The following is a 24624-nucleotide window of genomic DNA, read 5'->3' on the forward strand; positions in this document are numbered from 1 at the left end:
AATAACACAATTTGTTAGAATAAATGCTCATCTACAACATCATTTTTCAACATAGTCACCACCAGTAGCTATGAAATTTGACCAGCGATGGGGAAGAGCATTTATGTCACACTTGTAAAAATCTGCACGGCCATCCAGACATGTCTTGTCTTTCATGTAGCTTCTGCTGAAACACTCACCACGGCACTGCTTTCATATCCAATGTTTGGTCTCCATAGGTGTTCAGCGAGCATCAATGAATGTCAGTGCATACCATCTTTTCCTCATGGAGGAGTACAGTGACACACTTTTACTTTGCACACACTCTCATGTCAGATGCCATTCTGTCAGACTGCCCCTTTGCTGCCACCTGTTGCATGTCAACAAAACTTAACAGAACATTCATGGGACAGGCCAATATCTACTGTCATACCAGCAACATCTACCTTGGATGTCATGGGCCAGCATAATAATATATGGTAATAAAATAGAAGACATTACTTTCTGAGCAGGCCTTGTACATACACAGCCATGTGAGTACAAAGAAACAGCCATGTTATATTTCCTGAAAGCAGCTTCTACAGTGCATTTCTTCCCCATACATCTTCCAGTGGGAGAGGCAAAAATGCTTCCCATTCCAGTGTATAATTTTTTTTTTAATCTTTCTTTCTGGAACTCAAATTCATAAATAAATTATATTCTAAAGCATTAAGAATGTAACAATTCTCCAGTATGCAATGACCCAATGAGTTATCTTTTCTGTCTTTCTACTTAGCGTAATTGAAGTGTAAATATGACTTTAAAATACAAGTTTCAGTGTGAAATAGACCATTAACTGTTGAAGTGTCCTCATTAGATATCATAGCAACTAAAAATTTTAGGCATGTTTACATCTGGTGGGAGTATAGTTTGGTTATTTAACCCAATTTAATAAGGAGAAACTGTGTCAGTATTTTACTGAAAGTTATAACCTTCCATGGGAAATCACCTCCAGCAGTTATTTCTTTACGGGTGAAACAACTTAACAGTTTATCAATTTATAAAATTCAAAATAAAAGTACAAAGAAAATATATATGCATTACAAAGCTGGACCATCATACATTCATCTTTTTTCAGCTTTTGAGATATTCGCTTGTATTGAGATAGATTTGCTTCTTTTTCTTGGAATATTCCTTCATTTAGACTTTTTTTTTTTTTTTTTTTTTTTTTTAATTTCGCTTCATCTCTCTCCCATCTGCTTTCATTCCTTTTCCTGAGTGGAAGAAAAATTGATCCTTGCTTACATTATCATCATAAAAATGATATTTCTCCTTCTTGATACTCTTTTAAAGTCTCACAGCCTTTAACTTGTTGGTGACACATGTATGAGATTTGAGGAAACCCCAAGAATCTGTAGCCTCACTAGATATGGTAGATTTCATATATGATGAAGGTGGCGAAGTGACCAGAACTTCTGTCTCTCGCTTCCTTTGCAGATGCAGAATTTTCTGAAATATTGCTAGAAGGAGTTCCTTCTTTTCATCCCTCCCTTCTGTTCCTGGTACCTAGTCAATATTGTATATCCCAAAGAATCAATCAGAAATTCTGCCAAGGTTGGGACACATATTATATGCCTATTCAGAAGAAAATCAATCTTCTCTGGACCTTTTTTTCATTGCAACTATAAGTGTATCACCTTAGAATGCCAAAAGAAACCAATAGCTTCACAGGTATCAAGTAGAATCATTCAATAAATAAATAAATAAATAAATAAATAAATAAATAAATAAATAAATAAATAAATAAATCTATGCTTGTCAGCCTCTTCTACTATGTTAAGGGTTGTGATAGACATGAATTCCTCCATGGAAGTACACTGGGAAGCAGTCTGGCTTATGACACCAGAAGATGTTCTTTGCATTGCATATGTATGTCATTTTAGTTCTACTATATTACATACAATCAAAAAGGCAAAAAACAATCTCAGTAGATGGAAACAGTTAAAAATGGTACAGAACAAAATGGAAATATTACAATAATTTATACTGTGAATTCAAATGATTCTTTGATGACATAATGAGTATTTACTGTGTTACTTTATATAGAAGAGTAAGAATAAAAAAGGACATATATAATAGAAAAAAATATTTTTGCAGCCCATTTGAATGCATAAACACACATAGTTACAATTAAGCATATCAGGTAGTATACTGACCAACCAGTCAACCATTTTAAGAATGCTTGAAATTTTTAGTAATTTCAAGAAATGCCTTGTTTTGCTACATCAGCTATGTGAAAATCTGTGAGTTGTAGATCTATGTAGGTCATCCTCTCGACATATAATACTTTAAGTAGCACGGGGCTCACTGCTGAAATAATGGGAAAGCATGGGAAAGTACAGTCTCATTCCCGTGCTGAAAACAAAGTCTAAAACTCTCCTTTTTGCTTTAGTAACAATGACTCATGGAATGAGAAATCCAAGAATGAGAGAAGGAGAGTCTTGTGCCTTTTTTGTCTTTTAAGATCTCCTGGAGTTTATGCTCTTCCCAAAGTACTGCAGAGGTGCCATGATATATTGACATCAAGTGTATGCCTGCATCAGAGACTTCTGTGAGCAGACTTTTGCAATGCTTCTTCCTCTATCTTCTTTCGGGCAGGGAAGGGGGGGGGGGGGGAAATGAATAGTAACAATACACAAATTAGATAATTTTCATATGGAAAATATGAATTATAAATTAAATGCACACATGTAATGAAGATTAATGCCCTGGCACTCTGTTTCCTTCATTCTGCTTTCACCAGTAGCCTCTCTCAAATCAAACTGATAACATTTGATGCACTCTGTTCCAGCTCTTAGAATCTAAAGGCCTTATTCAACTCCACTGATATTTACCTTGTCTCTATGCGGCCCTGCCTGGGGACAGACATATTCTCGTTTTCATCTCTCCTGACACTACATCGTCGTCTAATATTCAGATTTCTGATGACAGCTTACAAAACTGCTAAAAGCTTGCCTCTTAGTCCAGTATACTGTGTTTGTCACTGAAGTTTGTGTTAACAACTTCTTTGTTTCAAGGAAGTTCTTCCTACAGTCCTGTTCTGGTTTGGTTTGGTTTGAATATTTTCACCCAGCAGTTCCTCTGCTTACTGACAACACTGTTTAGGACATGCATTCTGAAAATCTGGTTTTCACCTCCAAAAGTCACAAAAAAGAAATACGCATTCGTATACCATCAAGCTTTAAGTAGATGTCTTGCTACCACAGCATCTGCAGGCTATTTTGACTTTTTGTCACTGTTTTTTTTTTTTTTTTTTTTTTTTATTAATTCAGTATACTGTTGCAAACTTGACATGCAGCTCAAAGTGAGCTGTTTAGGTGCTAGCCTGCAGCTCCTTGGCCCCCTGACCTCCCTCCAAGAACAAAGCTCAGAGATGCATTATTGGAACTAGCAGGGGAAAGCGTTACAGGGATAAAGTGAATAACAGTAAAGAGAAATTTTTTGAGAAACTTAGTAGAAAGGAAAATATTAGGCAGAACTGTGTTCCTATGCCTGACTGAAGTGACTTTGTATGTAAGCTCTCTATCAGATTTTTAGTAAGAGAAGAGTGCCTCTGTAGGCACTTTATATCATCTTTTGTATATGAGGTAAAATTAGCTAATGCAGAGTCAACAAAATATGTACAAACACAAACAATGAAAATGTTTTCAGATCCACTGTCTCAGATTTCAGTTAATTTTATGTGGGATCCTTTTATCAAAATTTGAGCTTCTGAGAAATGACCAATATCCTTTTAAATATAGAAGGTACTTGTTTCTGAAAAAATACAACTATTTTCCATTATGATAATGAACAAGAATTATATTCTTAAAATGTTTTGAGGGGCTTTCTGTCAGAATTAATTTGAAGGTGCCACTTAATTTTTTTTTTCTGAAAAAAAAAAATCTGAAAAATACCTAATTTATATAAATCTAGATTATGAAATTTAATAATCTAGAGAAAATTGTAAAAACATGTTATTTTGGACATGCAAATGCACTTAATTTTCCCTAAAAATTGTGTTAATACATATGGTATGCATCCTGTATTGTTAATTTATTTGGTTCTTTTAATGCTTCATTTTTTAAAGAAAAACTTTTTAACTCTCAGTCATATCACAACTGATCCGGGTAAATTCTTCCTACCCTGTATTGGAAAGAAAAATGTGCATTGCATGAAAGGTGAGGCAGCAAACGTATTAGAAATGTAAAAGTCAACTAGATAACTGTATTAACACTTTAAAATATATGCAAATGTAGATAGTTCTTTGAAAGAAGAGAGCGCTAAAATATTTAATAAAATATTCAACACGAACAAAGTTGAATTTTATTTCTACTGCATGTCTTGCTTTAATTTAGAAAGGCAGTATTAGTAAGAGAAGTCTAATCGTCCTAAAACCACAAAATAATATTAGAGTACAATCTAATTCCCCTTTCTTATGTCTACCAAAATAAATCTTCAAGGTTCCTTAAATCCCCAGGCATGTATCTATTAAATCCAGCCTCTTGTTACCTGGTCACAAACGAAGATAAGTGTGGGTGTAGAGAAGTTTCACAAAAAAAAAAAAAAAAAAGAACAGTAATCTTATGCCATATAGTAATACACATTGCAAGGCAGATGGCATTTATTTATAATTAAAATTTCAAAATCATTTATCTTTTTTTCTATGCTACATTCCCAATACAAAGTACTCTCCATGTTGTTCTTGCACAGCACATTTCAACTACTGATCCATTGCAAGATGCACCTGAAAATAAAGTTTTGCACGATACGCGTTTTTATATTGTTCAGAAAGACTGAACAGTTTTTTTGTGATTAACAAATTATGTGCATAAGTAGTGTTTTTATAAATACTAATTTATTTAATAAAAATACAAAAATATAAATATACATATATAAAAATATCATGATGAATCAACACACAGACATTCTTTAACTCAATAAATATGGCAGTAATATTAATATAATTTAAATATACTTTAGAGATTATATTACAGCATGGGTTCACAATGTCCCAGCTAATAGGAAAGGTAAAGCAAAGTAATTAAAACAAAAAAAAAATCCACCTCATTATTAAAGGCACAAAAAGCCTTTTATTGTGTTTTCATTGTAAATGAAAACCTTTTTCTCAGAATTTTCTAGGCAGAAAGGGTGAATTATAGACTTTTTTATCTAAATCATTCATAACAACTTACACTGACTTACTGATTAAGCAAACCCTTACTAAGACAGCAACTATTTTTAGTAAAAAAAAAATAATAATCCCAAGTAAGAGAGAGTAGGCCACTTTATCTAGTAATATAGACATGAATTCCACTAACATTGACCAGGTCACAGATTACTTCCTCAGTCTCTATCACTTTCCTCTCCACCATACATATCTGCTAATTTTTTAAACCGAGGTCCCCAGTCACTGAGGTAATCATAGTCTTGGTTGCCATCTGTGGCGAGTGATTCCAGGCTGCTGAGTGAATTTGCTATGGAATCATTTCCTTCATAAGCATACGTTGCTAATGAATCATAAGGAGGGGCAGCTGGGTCTGAATCATTTTCCTTTAGCCTTCGATGAATAAAATCTTGAACATCAATGTTTTCCCAAAGTGGTGCAGTCCGTCTTATCTGAAATATAGTTTCTGGTAAGACATCTCTTCTCATCTTACTTTCCTCCCTTGCTTCTGGATTTCTCAATGTGCCAATGTCAAAAGCCTGGGTGTCTTCTTCCCCACCCCCTTCATCATTGTATGTCACAATGTTGTCTCGAACATCATCCTTCGAGATGATCAAGGGTTCTTTCTTCCTCTGTCTCTTGAGGGCTGCAAACAAGACAACTAACACTGAAAAGAAACAAAAGACGAAGGAAGAAATGTAGAGTTAGAAATGAAATATATGAGAAAATATTTTCATTACCTGTTGTACTTGAAATGTCAAAAGATTTTTAGTAGGGAAATAGGTACAAAAGCTGAAGTTGAGGTTAATAAGTAAAAATATTGTGCAGCAGCCAAATGTATATGTTCTTTTAAACCTATGGGAGCAATGGTTAAAATATTATGTATTCCATATAGATATACAAGTTACTATTAAGATAATGTTTAAAACTGGAGAATGTATTAAAATAGATCATCCTATAGGCATTTGACTTCAGCTTTACTTTTGTGAAGTACTGCCTTCCTGGCAGTTACTAAGGGCAATGTTATAAAAAAAAAAGTAGTTGAATCTCCCAAAAAAAACCAATTCACTCTCTTGAAAGCTAGTGATTTAGGTATTCCTAAGCGCATGATTCACTACTGAAAGCAGGATCTGCAAGCTCTCCTGAAATTAAGAACCTAAGAATCTTCAGCTATCAATATTATTGACAAAACTGTTTTTTTTTTTTCTTCAGTGACTGCAGGAATTGAAATCTGATCTCTGCTACTGTTTCATCCAAAGCATGATTCTGGTAGTTTAAGAAATACTGGTTGAATAAGACTTTGTTTTGGAGAGGTAAGAATTGGCACTAAGCTGAGCCTCTACAGAGGTAGATGAAAAACTAAAGTCAAGCTTTGTAAATACATTCTGCTGGTTAAATGCTATTGATTTCAGTAGGAATTCAATACTTAAATGCATTTAAAAATCTGACCCTTGCTCCAGTGTCTGAAGTAAATAGGAAAGGCCAACAAAATCATCTGTCAGTGAGGCGTAACAGCGGATGCCAAGCCACACTAAAGGCATTAGAGCAGTATATTAAACCTTGGGAGCAAAGTTTTTTACTCTAAATGACTTGAGTGATGGTGAATAAAAAGAATGGACATACTGAGGCCTGAGGGGGGAACAAAGATCCTCTGCATGTCATAGTACAGTGCTGCAAATGTAAAGGGTCTTCTGTTTGTGATTTTGTGAGTGTACAGGAAGAATCTTTTTCAAATTTTTTTCTAGTACTAGACAAGGAGTAGTCTATTCATAAATTTAGTAACTTCATATAAAAGAGGGCAGCTGTAAGGGCAGAACACTAAAAAATTATTATGAAAAAGTACAGCTGGGTACTTAAAGCTTCTCCTGTGACAGGCACAGTCACGCCACTCTACTGTCTGAACATACTTCTTGGTGAATAGTATTTAAATAAAGTTACAAGAACTACATCAGCTGTAAGCTAAGAATTTTGTTTAGCTGAATTCCAGCCTTATTCTACTTTGGCTTCAGCTATGTCTGTAGTGTTAAGCAAAGCAGGATCTCTGACCCTTGGCCCACAAGATTCAATCTGGTCACGCTTGTTTTGCACAGTGCAGGTCCCTGAGGCTGTTCTGTCTCATGTGGTGTTGCTATGGTTCTAAGGAGCAATGATGATCTTGATTTTTATTTTTAGTTCAATGTTTCTGTACTAACACACTGCAGCCTACTAGAGTGGTGTATTCATAGTGAGAGAATATGTGTTTTGTGGTATATATTTCATGTTCTGTGTTATCACATGAGAGAGGGCTTTGAAGATACAGACACCATCGACATGGTGTTAAGAACTGTGCAATCTGGAGAGCCAGATCTGATTAGAGCTTGCATCAAGATTGATAGCTGGGAGGTGTGCCCTGCAAGTTCTGCTGCTCAGGCTGCGCTTGGACAATGTCCTGAGGAAGTAAATTTGGATCAGGCTGAAAACAGGAATGCAGTGATGCTCAAACCTGAACATTAGGAATAACTGTATTATCAGAGCTCAAGCAGTCTCCCTTCCCAGATACAGTTCCCAAATACGTAGTTCTGTCTCCTAACAGCTTCTGTGGTCATCCGAACATTTACTGGAGGTAGCCCAAATCCACTTGATCTTGCTAGCAATCCAAATACTAAAAAAATTATATAACCTTACACCTGTTAACTTCTCACTCCCCTCTTGGCAATCTGCACTGGCTGAGATGGATGGGAAGCAGATGAGATCTAACATAGAGATTGACTGGAAAGTGGAGACAATGGACCTCTTAAGGAGGCATTTTTGGCCAGCTAAACCAACAGGCTACAATTTCTGTGCTCTTAACAACATGTTATGAGCTACCATTTATTCTAATTCCTTCAGATATTCCCTATTTTTTCAAATGCTGCTGCTGTCCAGCTACCCATCTAACTTTTGTGCTCAAACTTTATTTAATCAGCTGTACTCACTACCACTTGCAAGCAATTGAACATTTCTCTTCTATGCTTTTGAGCTAAATATTTCCTGAGTATAAAAATTACAAATCATTCATGATTAAATAGCTGGTATAATTGATATTTTTCTAATCATGGAGAAGCATATCACTCATCTTCAGGAAGATGATTTTCAGAGTCCTGGATTAAAATTACAATCTGTTTATAACGTAAAATATTGCTCTGATGTGCACAGTATCTGCAACTGAACTTAGATTTTTAAATTTCTTTTCCCAAATAATACCAATAGTCTCATTGTTTCATTTTTATTCATTCTTACAAATTATAATGATGAATAACAGCCCACATTTGTTCCTTTTCCCCTCCAATCTCCTCTTCCATCTTAGAAAAGATTTCTTACAAAGGATAAAAGATTGCATTAGATATGAAATATTGCTCTGCAGTGTCATATGAATAAGGAGTTGAAGAATATCAGGGGTCTAGAAGCAATCGGTCCTTGTGTTGTCAATCATATGTCACCCCACAGGTACATACCCAGCAGGATGATGATGCAGAGGAGAATGGCAATCAGTGCCCCTGTGCTGAGGCCAGCAGGAAGGAGCAGGGCCTCTGTGTTGCAGGACTGCATGTTCCCTTGGCTGTCACAGGCACAGACTTGGATGGTTAGGGTGCCAGTGCTGCTCTGAACTGGGTAGTCATTGTCAAATATTATGATTGGAAGGTGATAGGTACTTGTCTTACTTCGGCTGTATCCATTTCTTCTAGTTATAATTCCTGCTGTGTTGTCTACAATGAAAAAGCAGAATAAATGTTTGTTACAGGATGAACACAGGATGGTATTGGGGCAGGGGTAATAGGGAAGCTGGCGCTGATCAGCAGTTACCTTTGTTGTCTATAATGGAGAAGTTTGGATGAACAGCAAATTCTGGCACCAACTCAAAGAAAAATTTGTGTCCTCGAGGAGGTTCATCTTTGTCAACTGCACTCACAGTCTGTATCAGCTATAAAGAAAACAGTATTTCATGCTTTTTTCTTTCTTAAGAGATTGTGCTAGTTTTAAATGAACTCTCTGATACTCATGTCCAGTGAAAATCTGATGAATCTCTGTAAGTAGGCACAAACTGATGTCCTAAGCCAAATGTTCCCCACATAAACACAGGAGAGGTTCCAGTAAACAAGTTGTTGCTTTGTTGTTTAAACATATAACAGAGAATGAAAAAAGGACAAGTCTTCACTGTGAGACTGCCATTTGCTTTGATTTGTACTCAGTATCTTGCAGTGGTACAGAAACAATTGCCCTTCTAAATAAGACATAAACCTCCTGTGGCCTCATATAGCAACGACACAGAGCAGTGTGTAAACCAATTGTTAAGTGGGTCTAATTCCCAGTCTACCTCATCTGCGCCTGGTGATAAATTGTAGTACTGCACTGGCAGGATGCTCAGCTCTCCTGAGGTAATAAAGGGAGATACTTTACTCTTTCCTAAATTGAAATCTCTGGCTGTGAAGTTTTACAGCTGTAAACAAGGGCACTCAAGCCTTCTGGGGGCAGTGGAAACAGCCCCAGCACAGCATCAGAGCAGAAAAGATTGAAAAAGAAGAGCCTCAACAGTGATTCCATGTTGCACAGGTTTTCCTGTTGCATAAAAATAAGTGCAATTATGTGAACCTGATTATATATAGACACATTTGTCTTTTTTTTTTTTTTTTTTTTCTCTACCTTGCTGCTACTGGAGGCTAAGGAATACAGCTGCAGAACTGCAGAAGTAGAAGCTACCTGAGAATATCCATGAGCAGAGCTATGACTTGCAGCAGTTAGTACTGTGTGTGAGCTGTGTAAGGAGTAGTAATGCAACAAACTGTTCAAGTGATTGCTATGCCCCTTGAACTCTCCAGTGGATACCGTGGATACAGCTGGAGAATGGCCCATACTCCACCTTGAATTTCAAGGGTATGTTTGAGTTCAGAAGATGTCATCTGAAGATGACAAAGCTCATTGGTGTGAGAATGAGAGTAAGCTTCTTCCAAGGATGCTACAACTCAGTACAGCTGTGTTTCTGTAGCACCTAAACTTAGAGGCAGAAGGAGCTCAGCAGTCTGACTTGATTCTTTTAAAGCTGTGAGGGAGCCAATGCCTGATTTGAGGTTTTCAAGAGTTTCCAGTGCATAGGGTGTCCTGAAATTCCGCAAACATCAAAGCCATTTGTTATCAAAGGCTTACTTCATGCCTTGCTTTTCTGATATTTCCAGGAAGAGTACAGCATGAGCCCTTCAAGAAATACAGTAATTGACAAGAAACACTGATATGATTTTTAAGCTTTGTGGAAATAAAATAAGGAGCAGCTTTTTTCTCTTGCAGACTGCTACAGACATCACCTTGAGTGAGAGTTGAGCATAATGAAATTTGGATGAGTATTAGCATTTCTCAGGATGAAACTCTATTGGATGAACACAATTACAGGGCTGTAATATTCAGAAACTAGAAATCTCTACACAATGAGCATTCACCTATTTTTCTGGTAAACCTTGGGATACTTTAATTACATGTAATTACAGTCAACTGTTACATAACAATTAAAAAAAAAAAAAAAAAAAGCAAAAACAATAGAGAAGGTCCTAGGACCTTCTTCTAAAATAATTAAAAGAGATTTTTTTATTTATTACTATTTTATTTCTATGTTCCTAGGTATCCTGTCATCAGAAATGGACTCGAAAGGGAACGTGCAAATATCAGCAATGTACAAGAGGAAAAGAATATGCTGAAGGTAGGATTATGCAGTTTATTTAAGCATGAATAAAATAATGGCTATATACTGAGGTCTCTTCACTTCTAGAGCATTTGATGATCATTCATCACCTCACTTTGGGTGTTTTAGTTAGTTAGTTTGGTTTTTAATCAATTTCTCAAGATTAAGCAAACTTCAGTTTAGGACATAGTATTCTGCCTATGTCTCTGATTCTGTCCCCTGTTTCCAATTTACAGTCTATTCCTCTTCTTCCTGTTACTATATGCTTCTGAGAGTGGCCACAGAGAGAGTAAGATGAAGACATTGCTTTGCTTTAAGTGAAAGTGGAATATTATTATAACAAAACACACTTTTGATAGATGTAGAATATCAAAATGAAAATATTTCTTCCCTCAAATTTTTATAAGTTTGAAAACACACACACAAAAGTGCTAGAGTTGAGTTAGAATTAAAATATGTGGTAATATTTGTGCAATTACTTGATGAAAAACTCAAGGATAAAAAAAATCCTCATGTAATAGCTGCCAGAAATTACTGTTGAGAATCTTGGAGTTTTTTGAGATGTAATCAGTGGGATGTTTATAGGATCTGGATTTTATTCCCTTCATGTGCAAATGACATGGGGGAGGACAATTATGCCAGGCATAGCAAAACCTAATTACATTGAAAACTTATTGTTGAGGATAAGGCTGAAGGAGAAAACAATAATAACAACAGCAGAAAAAATCTTTTCATCTGCTCAAACTATTGGCTGCATAAATTGTGAACCAGCTGTTTTTTCATCACGAAAGATTTGAGAACAGAACAATGAAAAAGGATGAATGCAGGTGATTTTTTTTTTTTTTTTAAAAAAAAGGTAAAAGGAAATTAGAAATGTTATCTAATTAAGTTTTTGTTTGTTTATTTGTTTGCAATACAACTGTAAATAAAATAGATGGATGTTAGTGAAAATCACTGCAGAAATGAAAAATATGAGCCTATTTTTATTGTGCATTAAATCAGTTATTTAAAAAAAGAAATAGTACTGATTTGTTTATATTTTGCAATTTTACGATGAAAATATATTCTTCTTCCATTTTAGGGCAATTGTTGAGTTATGATCACTTTTCTGCAAGACCTCAGAGAAAGATCTTCAACATTGTAGGATTTATGAGGGAAGCCCTACTTCAGGAAATTTCCTTTTACTCAAATGAGTAAAGCTTATCAGTGTTAGAGGAGAAAAGAAGCATTCTCATTTTGTCTTTTCTTCCATTGTTTCCAGGAGAAAGAGCCTAATTTGGAAATACAGCATTATTGCCACTATTTTAATGTCAGTGCTGTGTGCACTTCTCTGCGCTTAAAGAAATAAACATTTTTGTGTTACCTTTGAGGGTATTAAAAATACAAACTTAGACACTAATAAATAATTTCTCTTTTATATTTGGGACAAAATGGTTCTACTAACTTGACAATGTAAGATGAGTTGTGAATGATGAAATATTCTCACTGGGAGAATATATTGGGGAATTCTTTTCATGATGAGACCAGAGAATCTTTCTAAAATATTTGGGCCCATTTCCCACTGGAATCTATTTTTTAAATATGACAATGGTTTGGTTAGAATATTGCTTTCATTTTTTTTTATTCTTTTCTCCAGAATACTGTTTTTCAAAGATCATGACTCACACGAAATTCAAAACTGTGACTAGTTTTTCTTCTGGCTATTTTATAGCCATTTGCATTAAGCTCTGGAAAAAGAGAAAAAAATGATCAGGAATGAATAGACTACCTCATAACAGATTCCACAGATGTAGTACAACCACAGACACTGACTGCTCTATAGTTTGATTCATGCTCCTTCAAATACAGGAAGAATATAAAAGCTAGGTGGGAGCATTCTGAAATAGTAAGAGTCCCTAATCACTTCAGAGATGTTCCTGAGGCTGCATCTGTAGACACGGAGTTGAACAAGCAAGAGTGCTGGGTTATGGACTCACTCTTAGGACTGTCTTCAAAAGGAAAAGAAGAAACATTAAAGCAAATGTTAGGCTAAAAGTACATCTTCACCTATACAGATATTTTAATAAATAGCACCAGCTAGCCACCTTTTAGGTGAAGCTTTCAGCCTGAACTGGTTTGATACTTCGTCCATACAAAGCACAGTTGCAGCTTGGCTCCAGAGCCTATACTTCAACAATGCAACACAATGCTTCAGGCATTATTAAAAAGTTAAATGAAGAAAGAACAAGATGAGGTGAACAGATGAATTCACATTAAAAATTTCTACCCAGAAAACAAAATTTGAGATAATTTGAGTGTCTACTGAATAATCTGCTGCTAATTATTTTTTTCGAACAGAAGCATACTGGTGATGACTGTCATGTTTGAAAATACGTATAAAATGTTTTAATTTTTTTTTCAAATTTTTTTTCTGTTAAAATTCACTTTAAACAAGACAGTGAAAAATAATGTCACTTGCAGAGGAGTTTAAAGATGCTCTGCTGTTTTAACCAGCACCTTTGTGAATTTTTAACAATCCATTTGCCGTATAGCATGAAATTTGTATCTCCAGTGACTGAGAAACAAGACCTCTGATGAATGACATTATTAGGAGAGAGACTTCACAGCAGGATCTGCTGAATTTTCTTTTATTTCTTTTGTGGGATTACAGACTGACAGAGGAATAGGCCTTGAATCCGGTTGAAATGTTTGGGCTTATGTTCTTGTTACATTACATTCTTAGATAAACCTGGATATTGTACAACACTGAGAAATTTTTCAAATGCAATTTTTCTACTTTGGTGTGCTTCTGAAATAAGTTTTTAAAACATCACTAGACACTTGAGAAAGGGACATTTTGTTCATTGTTTTTGTCTGACACTTTTTTTCTGAAGTGACTTAGGAGAGAACAGAATAAATCCTGCATCTTGGAGCACTGGTTTTGTCATTTCTTGAAACATATTAAACTTCTTTTGTGTAGCAAATAATTCTGTGGTGTTTGATCTCAACAATGTATCTGCAATAAGCTATGAAAAATACATAAGAGTCTGTTTTTGAGAGATCAGAATGTAACAGTTTACACATACTGTAGTGAAATGATGGAAAAGCAAATCTGTGTCTCTCCTGTCCTTTCTCTTTCTTGTCCCTTTTTCTGCCTATGTGATCTGGTAGGAACAATCGAACTAACCTTGAATACACTGCTAATGCAGCACAGTGGGAAGTGATTGGGTTCAAGATCTTGTGGAAGATTAGAAAGCAGCTACATTTCTCCAGGACTAAAGTAACATTGTTCACAGAACGATAGATTCATAGAATCGCAAGGTTGGAAAGGACCTACAAGATCATCTAGTCCAACCGTCCTCCCACCAACATTACTACCACAAGCTACTAAACAGTATCTCATAGCTCTTCATCCAGACACCTCTTGAACACTGCCAGGGATAGCAACTCCACCATCTCCCTGAGCAGGCTGTTCCAATGCCTGACCACTCTCTGAGAGAAAAAGTTCTTCCTTATGTCTAATCTAAATCTCCCCTGGCTCAACTTGCAGCTATTTCCTCGGGTCCTGTTTGTTGCCTTGCAGAAGAGGCCAAACCCCTCCTCACCACAACCTCCCTTAAGGAAGTTATAGAGTGCAGTGGGGTCTCCCTTGAGCCTCCTCTTCTCTAGGCTCAACAATCCCAGCTCCCTCAGCCACTCTTCATAAGACTTGTGCTCCAGACCCCTCACCAGTTTTGTTGCCCTTCTCTGGACAAGTTCCAGGGCCTCAATGTCTTTCTAGTAGTGAGGGACCCATAACTGAACACAGTACTCAAGGTGCTGAGTACAGGGAATTGATCTCCTCCCTGCTTCTGCTGGCCACACCATTTCTAATGCAGACCAGGATGGCACTGCCATTCAGCCAAGCATCAACCAGTGCTTTAGGTTCCTTTCCTCTTCACAGTCATCCAGCCACTCAGCCCCAAGCCTATAGTGTTGCATAGGGTTATTGTAGCCAAAGTGCAGGACCTAATTCTTGGCCTTGTTGAACCTCATCCTATTGACCTCAGTTCAGTGATCCACTTTATCTAGATCCCTCTGCAGGGCCTCCCTGCCCTCAGGCAGATCAACACTACCTCCCAGCTTGGTGTCATCTGCAAACTTGCTGATGGTACGCTTAATCCCCTCATCTAGATCATTAATAAAGATGTTACACAAGATAGGCCCCGTACTGATCCCTGGTGGACACCACTTGTAGCGGATCGCCAGCTGGATTTAACTCAATTAACTACTAACTGTTGGGCACGGCCTTCTAGCCAGTTTCTTACCCAAAGAAGGGTATACCTGTCCAGGCCATGGGTAGCCGATTTCCCCAGCAGAATAATGTGAGAAACCATGTCTAAGACTTTGCTAAGTCTAGGTACACTACATCAACAGCCTTTCCCTTGTCTACCGGTCTGGTCACACAGTCGTAGAAGGAGATGAGGTTGGTCAAGCACAACCTGCTTTTCATGAACCCATGCTGGCTGGGCCTGATCCCCTGGAAACCACGCACGTGCTTTGTGATCTCACCCAAGATGATTTGCTCCATAACTTTCCCTGGTACCAAGGTCAGGTTGACAGGCATATCATTCCCCAGATCCTCCTTACAGCCCTTTTTGTAGATAGGAGTTACATCGGCAAGCCTCCAATCCTTTGCATCCTCTCCAGACAACCAGGAGCGCTGGTAGATGGCGGAGAGCAGCTCAGCAATCCCACTCCCCCCAGCTCCTTCATCACCCTAGGGTGGAGCTCATCCATTCCCATGGACTTGTGATAGTCCAGATGGAGGAGGAGCTCTCTGTCTCCACCTGAATGATCAGGGGTGTATTCTGCATAGCATCCCAGGCTTCCAAATCAGGGCGTAAAGTGCCCCGAGAATAACTGATCTGGCTATTAAAGACAGATGTAAAGAAGGTGTTGAGGACCTCAGCCTTCTCCTTATCCTCAGTGGTCACATTCCCCGCTGCACCAAGTAAAGGATGGAACTTCTCCTTGGTTCTCTTCTTACTGTTGATATATTTATAAAAGGATTCCTTATTCTCTTTTACTGCAGTGGGCAATCTGAGTTCAGGTTGGGCTTTTGCCTTTCTAACTTCCTCCCTGCATATCTTAACAACTTCCTTGCAATCTCTTCAAGTAGCCCATCTCTTCTTCCAGAGGACATAGACTCTCTTTTTCTTCCAGAGTCTCAACAGTAACTCCCAGTTCATCCACACCAGTCTTCTTCCCCTATGGCTCACCTTACAGCATTCAGGAACAGTATGTTCTTGTGCCTCTAAAGATTTCCATCTTGAGGAGCATCCAGGCTTCCTGGACCGCTTTACCCTTAGGGAGCAACTCCCAAGGTACCCCTGCAAGAAGCATCCTGAACAGTCAAAGTCCGCCCTCTTGAAGTTCAAGGTAGTAGTTTTGATAGTCACCCTTCTGACACCTCCAAGAATAGAGAATTCTACAATTTCATGGTCACTCTGCCCAAGACAGTCCCCAGCCTTCACATCTCCCACCAGTCTTTCTCTGTTAGTGAAGAGCAGGTCTAGCAGGGCACCACCCCTTGTAGGCTCTCATACCAGCTGCGTAAGGAAGCTATCTTCCACACACTCTAGAAATCTCTTGGACTGCTTCCTCTGTGCTGCATTATATTTCCAACATATATCAGGGAAGTTGAAGTCTCCCATGAGAACAAGTGCTGGCGATTGTGCAACTTCCACAAGCTGCTCATAAAATGCTACATCTTTCTCTACATCCTGATTAGGCAGTCACCCACCAAGATATCATACCTATAGGCCTTCCATCTTATCCTTATCCATAGACATTCAATTCTGTCATTCCCAGTCCCAAGCTCTTCAACATCAAAACACTCTTCAATATAAACCACACCACCACCCTTCCTTCCTCGTCTATCCCTTCTGAAGAGCTTGTAGCCATCCATCACAGCACTCCAGTCATGGGAGTGGTTCCATCATGTTTCAGTAATAGCAACTATGTCATAGCTAGCCTGTTGCAAAATCACTTCCAGCTCCTTCTCCTTGTTGCCTATGCTGTGTGCATTAGTGTAGATGCACTTCAGCTGAGTCATTGGTCTCACTCCCAGCTCAAGCGTTTTTCCCCTAGCCTCATCTCTGGTGAGCCCTGTTTTTCCCTTTCCCCATCATAGCTAGTTTAAAGTTCTTTCAATCAGCCCTGCTATCTCCTGTGCTAGGATTCGTTTCCCCCTTTGAGATAGGTGGGTTACATGCACTGACAACAAGCCAGGGGCTGAGTAAACTGCCCCATGATCAAAGAACCCAAAGTTTCTGCCTCGACACCAGCTTCTGAGCCAATTATTCATTACTTGTGCTTTCCAAGCCTGCCCCATGTCCTTCACTACCCCTAAAGGTATAGAACAAAAGATCACTTGTGCTCCTGTACCTTGAACTAAATGCCCTAAACACCTGAAATCTCTTTTCATATTTCGTAGGCTTCTCTGAACAATTTAATCACTGCCCACCTGAAGTATGAGTAATGGAAAGATATACCCCCAAAAGAATTATCAAATACCCCCAAAAGAATTATTTCAAAATCAGTGAAATACTAAGTGGATGCCTAACTTGTCAACGTAGTGCTTGTGCAATCTCATGTGTTCAGGTAGTGCTCCAGCATGTGCATCACTACAGTGACACATGTGGGTAAGATTGAATAGACTTCTGATCCTGGTGCATTATGTCTTTAGAAATGTTCTAAAATACCCACAATTTAATGAAGTTTCATGTTTGCTAAAGCAAAACAATTTTTACTCTTTGGCTCTGGGCCAACCATATGCTGACAGTTTTAATGCAGGGCTGAATTCTTTATAGAAGTTGGAAAGATTTTAATTAAACTACTATTCTTATTTTAAAAGTGAGACAAATAGGGAATTTGTGCCTCTCATGAAATCAATAGGTTTCTACTTGGAGAAGAGAGGGACAGCATACAGCTAGTTGTGACTGATAATTAGCAACAACCACATTAAAAATGCGTTATCTGTCTTCTTCATCTTATAAAGGAAGCAGTGTATGGAGAGTAATGAAATGAAAAATCTGCCAGCTTTCCAAGAGAGAAAACAAATTCTTTCCCTGTTCTGATGCTTGAGAGCCCCTAAATGGCAGGAAAGAATATAGCATCAATGCTAAAAAGCAATTCAGGTAGTTTTCTTAAATATTATCAGTAGATGTTGAAATTAACTGAATTGTTGTCACTAACTTGCTCAGTTTATTCAACCTCCTTTTCAAGTAAATCTTCCTAGTTTCCATGGAGAGGATTCATCCTCTAATCCAGCTACAAAGACACAATTAATTCCTGTGACAAGGGCATGAGAGAACTTGTACCAGAGCCTTCCCTACAGCAGTCCCTGGGGCTCCAGCACACCATCAGAGGATTAGGAGTTTTTAAATTCTGCAAGGGGAAGGCTGCATCATACTCCTCTATAGCTTGTGCATTAGGCTCGCAAGGTGACAGATCTATTCCAGCCTTATCAATGCTATTGTTTATGCATCTCTAGTGACAATATTTCTCCCTAATCATACCACTGTTATCTGGAGACAAAACAGTGGCAGAGGGGGAGGAGACACTCTGTAGGATTTTCTTTCTGAAAACACAACAAATGGAGCCTCTAATATCAGCTGATATAGAGAATGAGTAATGTTACTAGACAGTAGAGAACAATATTTGATCATTCTGACTGCTTCACTATGCAACTGGGATTTAGAGAGCATGGTGATTAATAGTTGGGCACAATTAAAAAAAATAATAATCTTTTAGAAATTAACTAAATACATTTATCTTCTCAGTCTGTCTCTTCTGTTATGGGCACCAGATGTCAAAGCACTGCTGTGATGTGTGAAGAAGCAATAATGACTCTAATAAGAAAGTATTTTTAGGTGATATTTAAAATAAAGTGTAGTACTAATTGAATGCATATTAATTATACTTACTGGGGGCTGCTAAACATGAGCTATCTGGAATTTAGCATCTATAGCCCAAACATTCCAGTTTGCGTCTCTATATTCACTGTTATTTTTAGGTTCCAAACTAAAAGTATTCTCATGTATTAAAGTTTATTTCTTTTCTGAAACAGTTTCAAATACAGGTAAATATCCAGGTGTAAATTCAGATGCCTGCATGAGGAAACTAACTGTTAAAAAATAAAAGAAAGGTCTAGTTCTCCCATCCTTCTGCATCTACATTTGATGCGTACTCTCTTTCTAGTATCTGCAGATTTTTCCAATTAAGGAATATAATATCTGGAATTAAATTGATACAGTAGATGGACGGAAGATCTAAACAATAAAACACGTAATTCACAGGCCTTCTCATTTTCTCATGGCTATTTTTAGAAAGACACTGACTTCACTGGGAAAGTAAATGCAGTTTTCTATGTTATTGGGTAATTCATCAAGTATTCTAGACTGTTTGGTGAAAGAAAACTGACAAGAGTTTTGACTGGATTGAACTAACTGATAATATTCTACATGATTAATTTCATTGAAATAGTACTACTAAGCTCTAAAGATTTCTTTGTGTTATTCAATTAAAGTATATGACCTACTTTGCTATCAGCCATTTTACTAAGATTTTAAGATTTCTTTGTCTCAATTTCATCTTGTGCAAAGAAATTTTGTTGCACAGTCAGAATTCAGGTCATGTGCCAACCATTCAAATCAGTGACTAGAATTATCTGAATGTATTCAATCTGAAGAAAAAAATAAATAAATAAAAGAGATTGTAGATCATAAAAAATATGAGGTTTCAATAATCAGAAGTTGAGAGAAAGGCTTTTCTCATTCTATAAGTATTGAACTATACACTTATATGACAATTAATGTTGTCGGCTATGACAGTATGTTCTGATCATAAGCTTCAGTTGTTTTGAATCTTTCAGTTGTTTTGAAAGATGTATCTTGTTCATTTTTCTGATATTTTAATTTCCTCCACTGTTTTAATTAAATTCACCACTGCCTTTGATATGCATATTTATCTATGTACATCATTCGTATCAAGAACAAAATCATGGAATCATAGAATGGTTTGGGTTGAAACAGACTTTTAAGATCATCTATGTATTTCCAACCTTTCTATTATAAGTAGGGACACCTCTCAGTAGAGCAGGTTGCTCAAAGCCCCATCCAATCTGGCCTTGAATGCTTCCAGGGAGGAGGCATGGGGGGCAAATACAATGAACTTTCTTGAAAAAGAATTAAAATAAGATCAAGTACCTCTCTGAAGCCAATCGATTTCACTCAGACTATCCTCCATTTAACTAAGTTTCAGTAGTAGGGGCAATATTAACACATTAGTAGACTGAATGCAATTTACACACCTTTCAGTTTACACACCTTTTTCTCTCTCTTTTCTATTTTTGTCTTTTTCCATTATATATATATATTTGTTTTTATCTCTTAAACCTTTTTTAAAACACCATTGCTTTGCATCTGGTAAACTGCATATTCTTGCCCTTTCTAGAGTTCTGCAAGCTCTGACATTCTAGATCAATCCCAAGTATCATTTATGCTATTTTCAGTACAGTCATCATGGCCTTGGTAAATGCAAATAACTCTCGACAGAGAACAAAGTTAAAAATAATGTATTTTCTGATGCATATCCATGTTGCTCAGTCCTATAAAGTCTTTGAGTTTTGTGTAGTTAGTATGCTCAAAAGACAGAAATAAAGATCTAGAATTCTATCCTGGCCTCTACCTCAGCAGAAACAAACTCAAATTTCCTTTAGGGAAAATAATCATCTCAAGTCTTCTCATCCTTTCAAAGATGAGAGAGGAAATAAGACAGGATTCAAACGTGGACTTAAGCACATGCTAGAGTGACAATTTCGGGGTATATAATCTGATGCTGTATCCAGTTATTTGGTATCAACTCAGTAAGTACTTTCGGAATTAAAAATTAGCAAAACATTCTCTTCCTTCACAAAACTTAAGACAGAAAAGCTGACAGATGTAATCATAAATACACATTGTTTCTAATTTTCTTTCATAAATCTTATCATCTTTTTAGATAATTACAGAGTTTATCAAATAATTTTAAAAGGGATGTACATGAGTTTTGCTCACATTCAGCTCAATTCAGAATTTTATAAAACTTGCAAAGAAAACAGTCACATTAGCTTTATTTATTCATGTACTTATGCATTTTTTATATAAAAGATTTTTTTATTCTACATCTCCTTTACTGGAGCATAGTAAAACATTTTCCTGTGTTTATGTACTTGAAGGTGTGGCTATGTCAACTAAGGCTTTGAAAAACTTCCCAAAGGAAATGGAGTTATGAGAGAGTACAAAGATATTTTGTAGCATTATGCATAAGTAGATCTGAAAAATATTTTCTGATATTAAGGATGAAAACACACCCTAAATAAACATTTCCTTATACTATGTGATACTATATTAACATAAAATCTTCCATCTTTATCTTTTAAAATCTTCTGGTAAACAACAGGTAGCTACTGTAGTAGACAGGGACTAAAGAGGTTGTTGGTTTGATTTGCAGTTGTTGAAATGTAGACACTATGAAGTCTCTATAATGATATTCCTTAACAGTTTCACTAGAATTCTCAAAAACGTAAATATTCACTTACCTGTCCTGCTTTTGCGTTTTCGCAGACAAATATTTCATAGTATTTGGCAAATTCTGGTGCGTGATCATTTATGTCTAAAATCCGGATGAAGACAGGTATCTGGCTACTTTGTTTAGGATTATCTGAAACAAGAGCATGATTACAATGTACTATGTACAACGCGAAGTTTTGCACAGCACACAATTTGTGAAAAGATCTGTTTTGTTTTTTTTTTCCTCCAATAGACACTGGAAATATTAATCTTCATAACATGAAAACAATTATCCTCAACTTTCTACTCTTGTATTTTGCATAGGATTAAAAGCCCTAGCAATATTTGAAATCTTTTTCTTCTATTGTACTACTTGAATTTTGAAATTATACAAACAAAGTCTGCTTAAAAGATTTGCATAATTGGCCACTGAGTTGTTACTGACATTTGACTTGTATTCCATACATTGGTGAAGTAAATGATTCATTTTAAGGGCTGTTTCCCGATGCAGAGCTGTCAAGAATAATTTAGAGTCAACTAAAGAAAGAGAAAAAAAGTGTTGTCCCTTCTAAAACAGTAAAACCACAAAGTGGATCTGTGCAGATATTAAAAGCAGTTAGTATTGGCAAGCTTGACATCTGGCATCAGGCTATAGTCGGACATGACTCATACACTACATTTACTGAAAATGGAGGCAATATTTGACCTTACAGTGAAGGAGTGTTGTGTGAGGAAAAGGTAACAGTCTTTCTAAAAATTAGAAAATTTCCTTCTGATGCCTGTTATTGGTTGGCTGAGACACATTTATTCTACAGTAAATGATTTGCAGGGAATTCTCAGGAAACCAGTTTTGTTCAGAATTCCAAATTATCTTTCCACAAATGGGCAAAGATAATCCTTAAGTAGATATATAAGCACATATAAAGATACTCTATGTATTGACAATATTTGAGGAAGGGCAGGCCTACATCATAAATACTGTAGTATTTCAGTCTTTCTCAGATCCAATGTGCTTCTTAGTTAAATCGCTCCAACTTACTGATTTCAGTTGCTATGACAGTGATATTGTGCCAGGGAGTTTCTTCCCGGTCAAGTGGCTTTGAGATGAATAAGGATCCATTTCCTGAATAGATGTTGAAAATTCTATCCAGGTCAGTGTGTCGATCCACAGTATATCTGTTAAGATATATTACAACTGAGCTTCATTGTTTCTTGACACAGTCTTCAGATTAGTTTACAGCCATTTTGTGAGTTTCACTGTAGTTAATCGAGAATGTTTTCTAAACAGGTAGTCCTAAGCTTTTCTGTAACTGCCACAGGAATGCAGTGTGTTACAAATACAGAGAAAAGTCTTTTTTAAGACTGAGCGGAATGAAGGGCAAATTAATTATGCGTACTGTTTATTAGATTGTTATTCAAAGTTATGTTTGAATTTGCAAAGTGAATGATGAAGTAAAACTGAATGTTCTTAGATAATATTTTGGCAGTGTAATTCTTGGAGAATTCAGCCATCAAAGGACATACATTTCAGGTGTAGTTGTCACTTTATAACTGCTTGCAATCACAAGTTCCCATAGATGTTTATCTGTTGAATATTTTTCAGTGGCTCCTATGAGCTTAATTACATAAGCGCGCCACTGTACTACTCCATCCTCATCATGCTTTGCGTGAGATGTAACCAATATTTAAAGCATTTAACAACGTGTAATGACTTACTTTATTGTATTTTTTGTTATATCTGGATCTCGGGCTACAACCTGCCCAATAATGCTTCCTTCCTTAGCATCTTCATCTACTTCTATTAAATATGAGGATCTGCTGAACACTGGAGGTTCGTCTATGTCTTCTACAGAAATTTTGACCAGAGCTGTGTCTTTAAATGGCCCCAGCTGAAGAAAACGAGGATCCAGATGAGTGTTCGTTGCTTCCACTCTTAAGGTGTATAATATCTTCTTTTCAAAATCCAGCTGCTAGGGAGCAAATAATATTAAGAAAATTGCATCATTTTATAAGAAATGTGAGTCAGCTTTACAATGATGAATTAAATATTTAAGCATTTTTCAGAGAAAAAAAAGTCTCAAATTTGTAATGATCTTGGGGAAGATGGCATTTTCTAAGTATAAGAAAAAATGAGAATTATACAGGGAAGCAAGACAACTATGATCTCTTTGCCTACTACTTGTTCAGATTCATAGAAGCCCTGGATGATTTATCTATATAAAAATAGAAAGAAACAGGCAAGATGTACTCCCTCCACAAGTAGGAAGTGCAAATGTCCTTATTTTCCTTATGGAACAAAAACACTTATGCCAGCTCTTTAAGTCACTCTGCCCTATTTCCACTCTCCTGTCTGCTCCCATATTATCACCTAGTCTTGTTTATTCTGCATCAGTAGTAACCATGATACAACTTATTCCTACACTCCATATTCCACAGCGAAAAGAAAAAATGCAAGATCTGATTTCCTGCCTATGTGTATATTTGTATGTATACATATATATACATAGATATGTGCATGCATGTGCACACAGAAATGAACACATATATACAGTTTCCATATATTTGTATTACGTATATATACAACAATTTACTGTTACTGATCATTTAAGAACAGAACTAAAAAGAGTGTTCATACTTCAACAGTCTGAACCATAAAAAGCACCAAACCAATCTGTCAGATATGGCATTTTGAGATAAATTCCTATCAATCCCTTTGCTCTTAAGACCTCAATTGACATAATATCGAAGAACTTAAGTTTCACCGAGGCTGAACTTAAACCGAAACAGATTTAAGGTCTGAGTGTACTGGATTTTCAAAGAGATTACAGGGTAACAGGCTGTAAATGTAAGATCATCAAACAGGAGGTGAGCCTCCAACCTTTTGTGAGTACTACTGCACCATTCAGCTGACAAACCCCACTGCAAACTGAACCCCTCCAGGTTCACAGAGCCCTAATTTGAAAGTACTGTGTGAGATTACATATACTGAGCAGACAACTGCCACTGAAATATTGCTTTATGTGAAGTGACATGCCAGTAAATTTCCCTCGAGACTTGAAAATAACAGATATCTGCTGAAGAAAGAGAAGAACAAAACTAATAGAAGAACTCCTTGGCAGCTTTGACCCCTTGTGAGATCTACCCTCCCTTACCCTGGAAAAATAACCATAACACCTGGAGAGCTAAGTACATATAAAAGA

At 36.8% G+C, this 24624-nt stretch overlaps 1 protein-coding gene across 4 annotated transcripts in view; it reads right to left on the bottom strand.

Annotated features, from left to right (window-relative positions):
* Positions 1 to 1164: 1164 nt before the first annotated feature.
* CDH9 (cadherin 9) overlaps positions 1165 to 24624 on the bottom strand; it is a 94625-nt gene continuing 71165 nt past the window's right edge. For 2 of the 4 annotated variants that reach the window (XM_048939533.1, XM_048939536.1), the window contains 6 exons: positions 23141 to 23394; positions 22464 to 22600; positions 21454 to 21575; positions 8987 to 9104; positions 8638 to 8889; positions 3257 to 5831 (listed from right to left, as the gene is read on the bottom strand). In XM_048939533.1, the coding sequence (XP_048795490.1) occupies positions 5344 to 5831; positions 8638 to 8889; positions 8987 to 9104; positions 21454 to 21575; positions 22464 to 22600; positions 23141 to 23394 (1371 nt within the window). In that variant the 3' untranslated portion in view covers positions 3257 to 5343. Of the gene's footprint in view, positions 2606 to 3256; positions 5832 to 8637; positions 8890 to 8986; positions 9105 to 21453; positions 21576 to 22463; positions 22601 to 23140; positions 23395 to 24624 lie in introns of those variants that run through there. The other 2 variants (XM_048939534.1, XM_048939537.1) reach the window with 2 other exon arrangements.

Source organism: Lagopus muta, chromosome 3 (assembly GCF_023343835.1).
Source record: "Lagopus muta isolate bLagMut1 chromosome 3, bLagMut1 primary, whole genome shotgun sequence".
Classification (NCBI taxonomy): Eukaryota; Metazoa; Chordata; class Aves; order Galliformes; family Phasianidae; genus Lagopus; species Lagopus muta.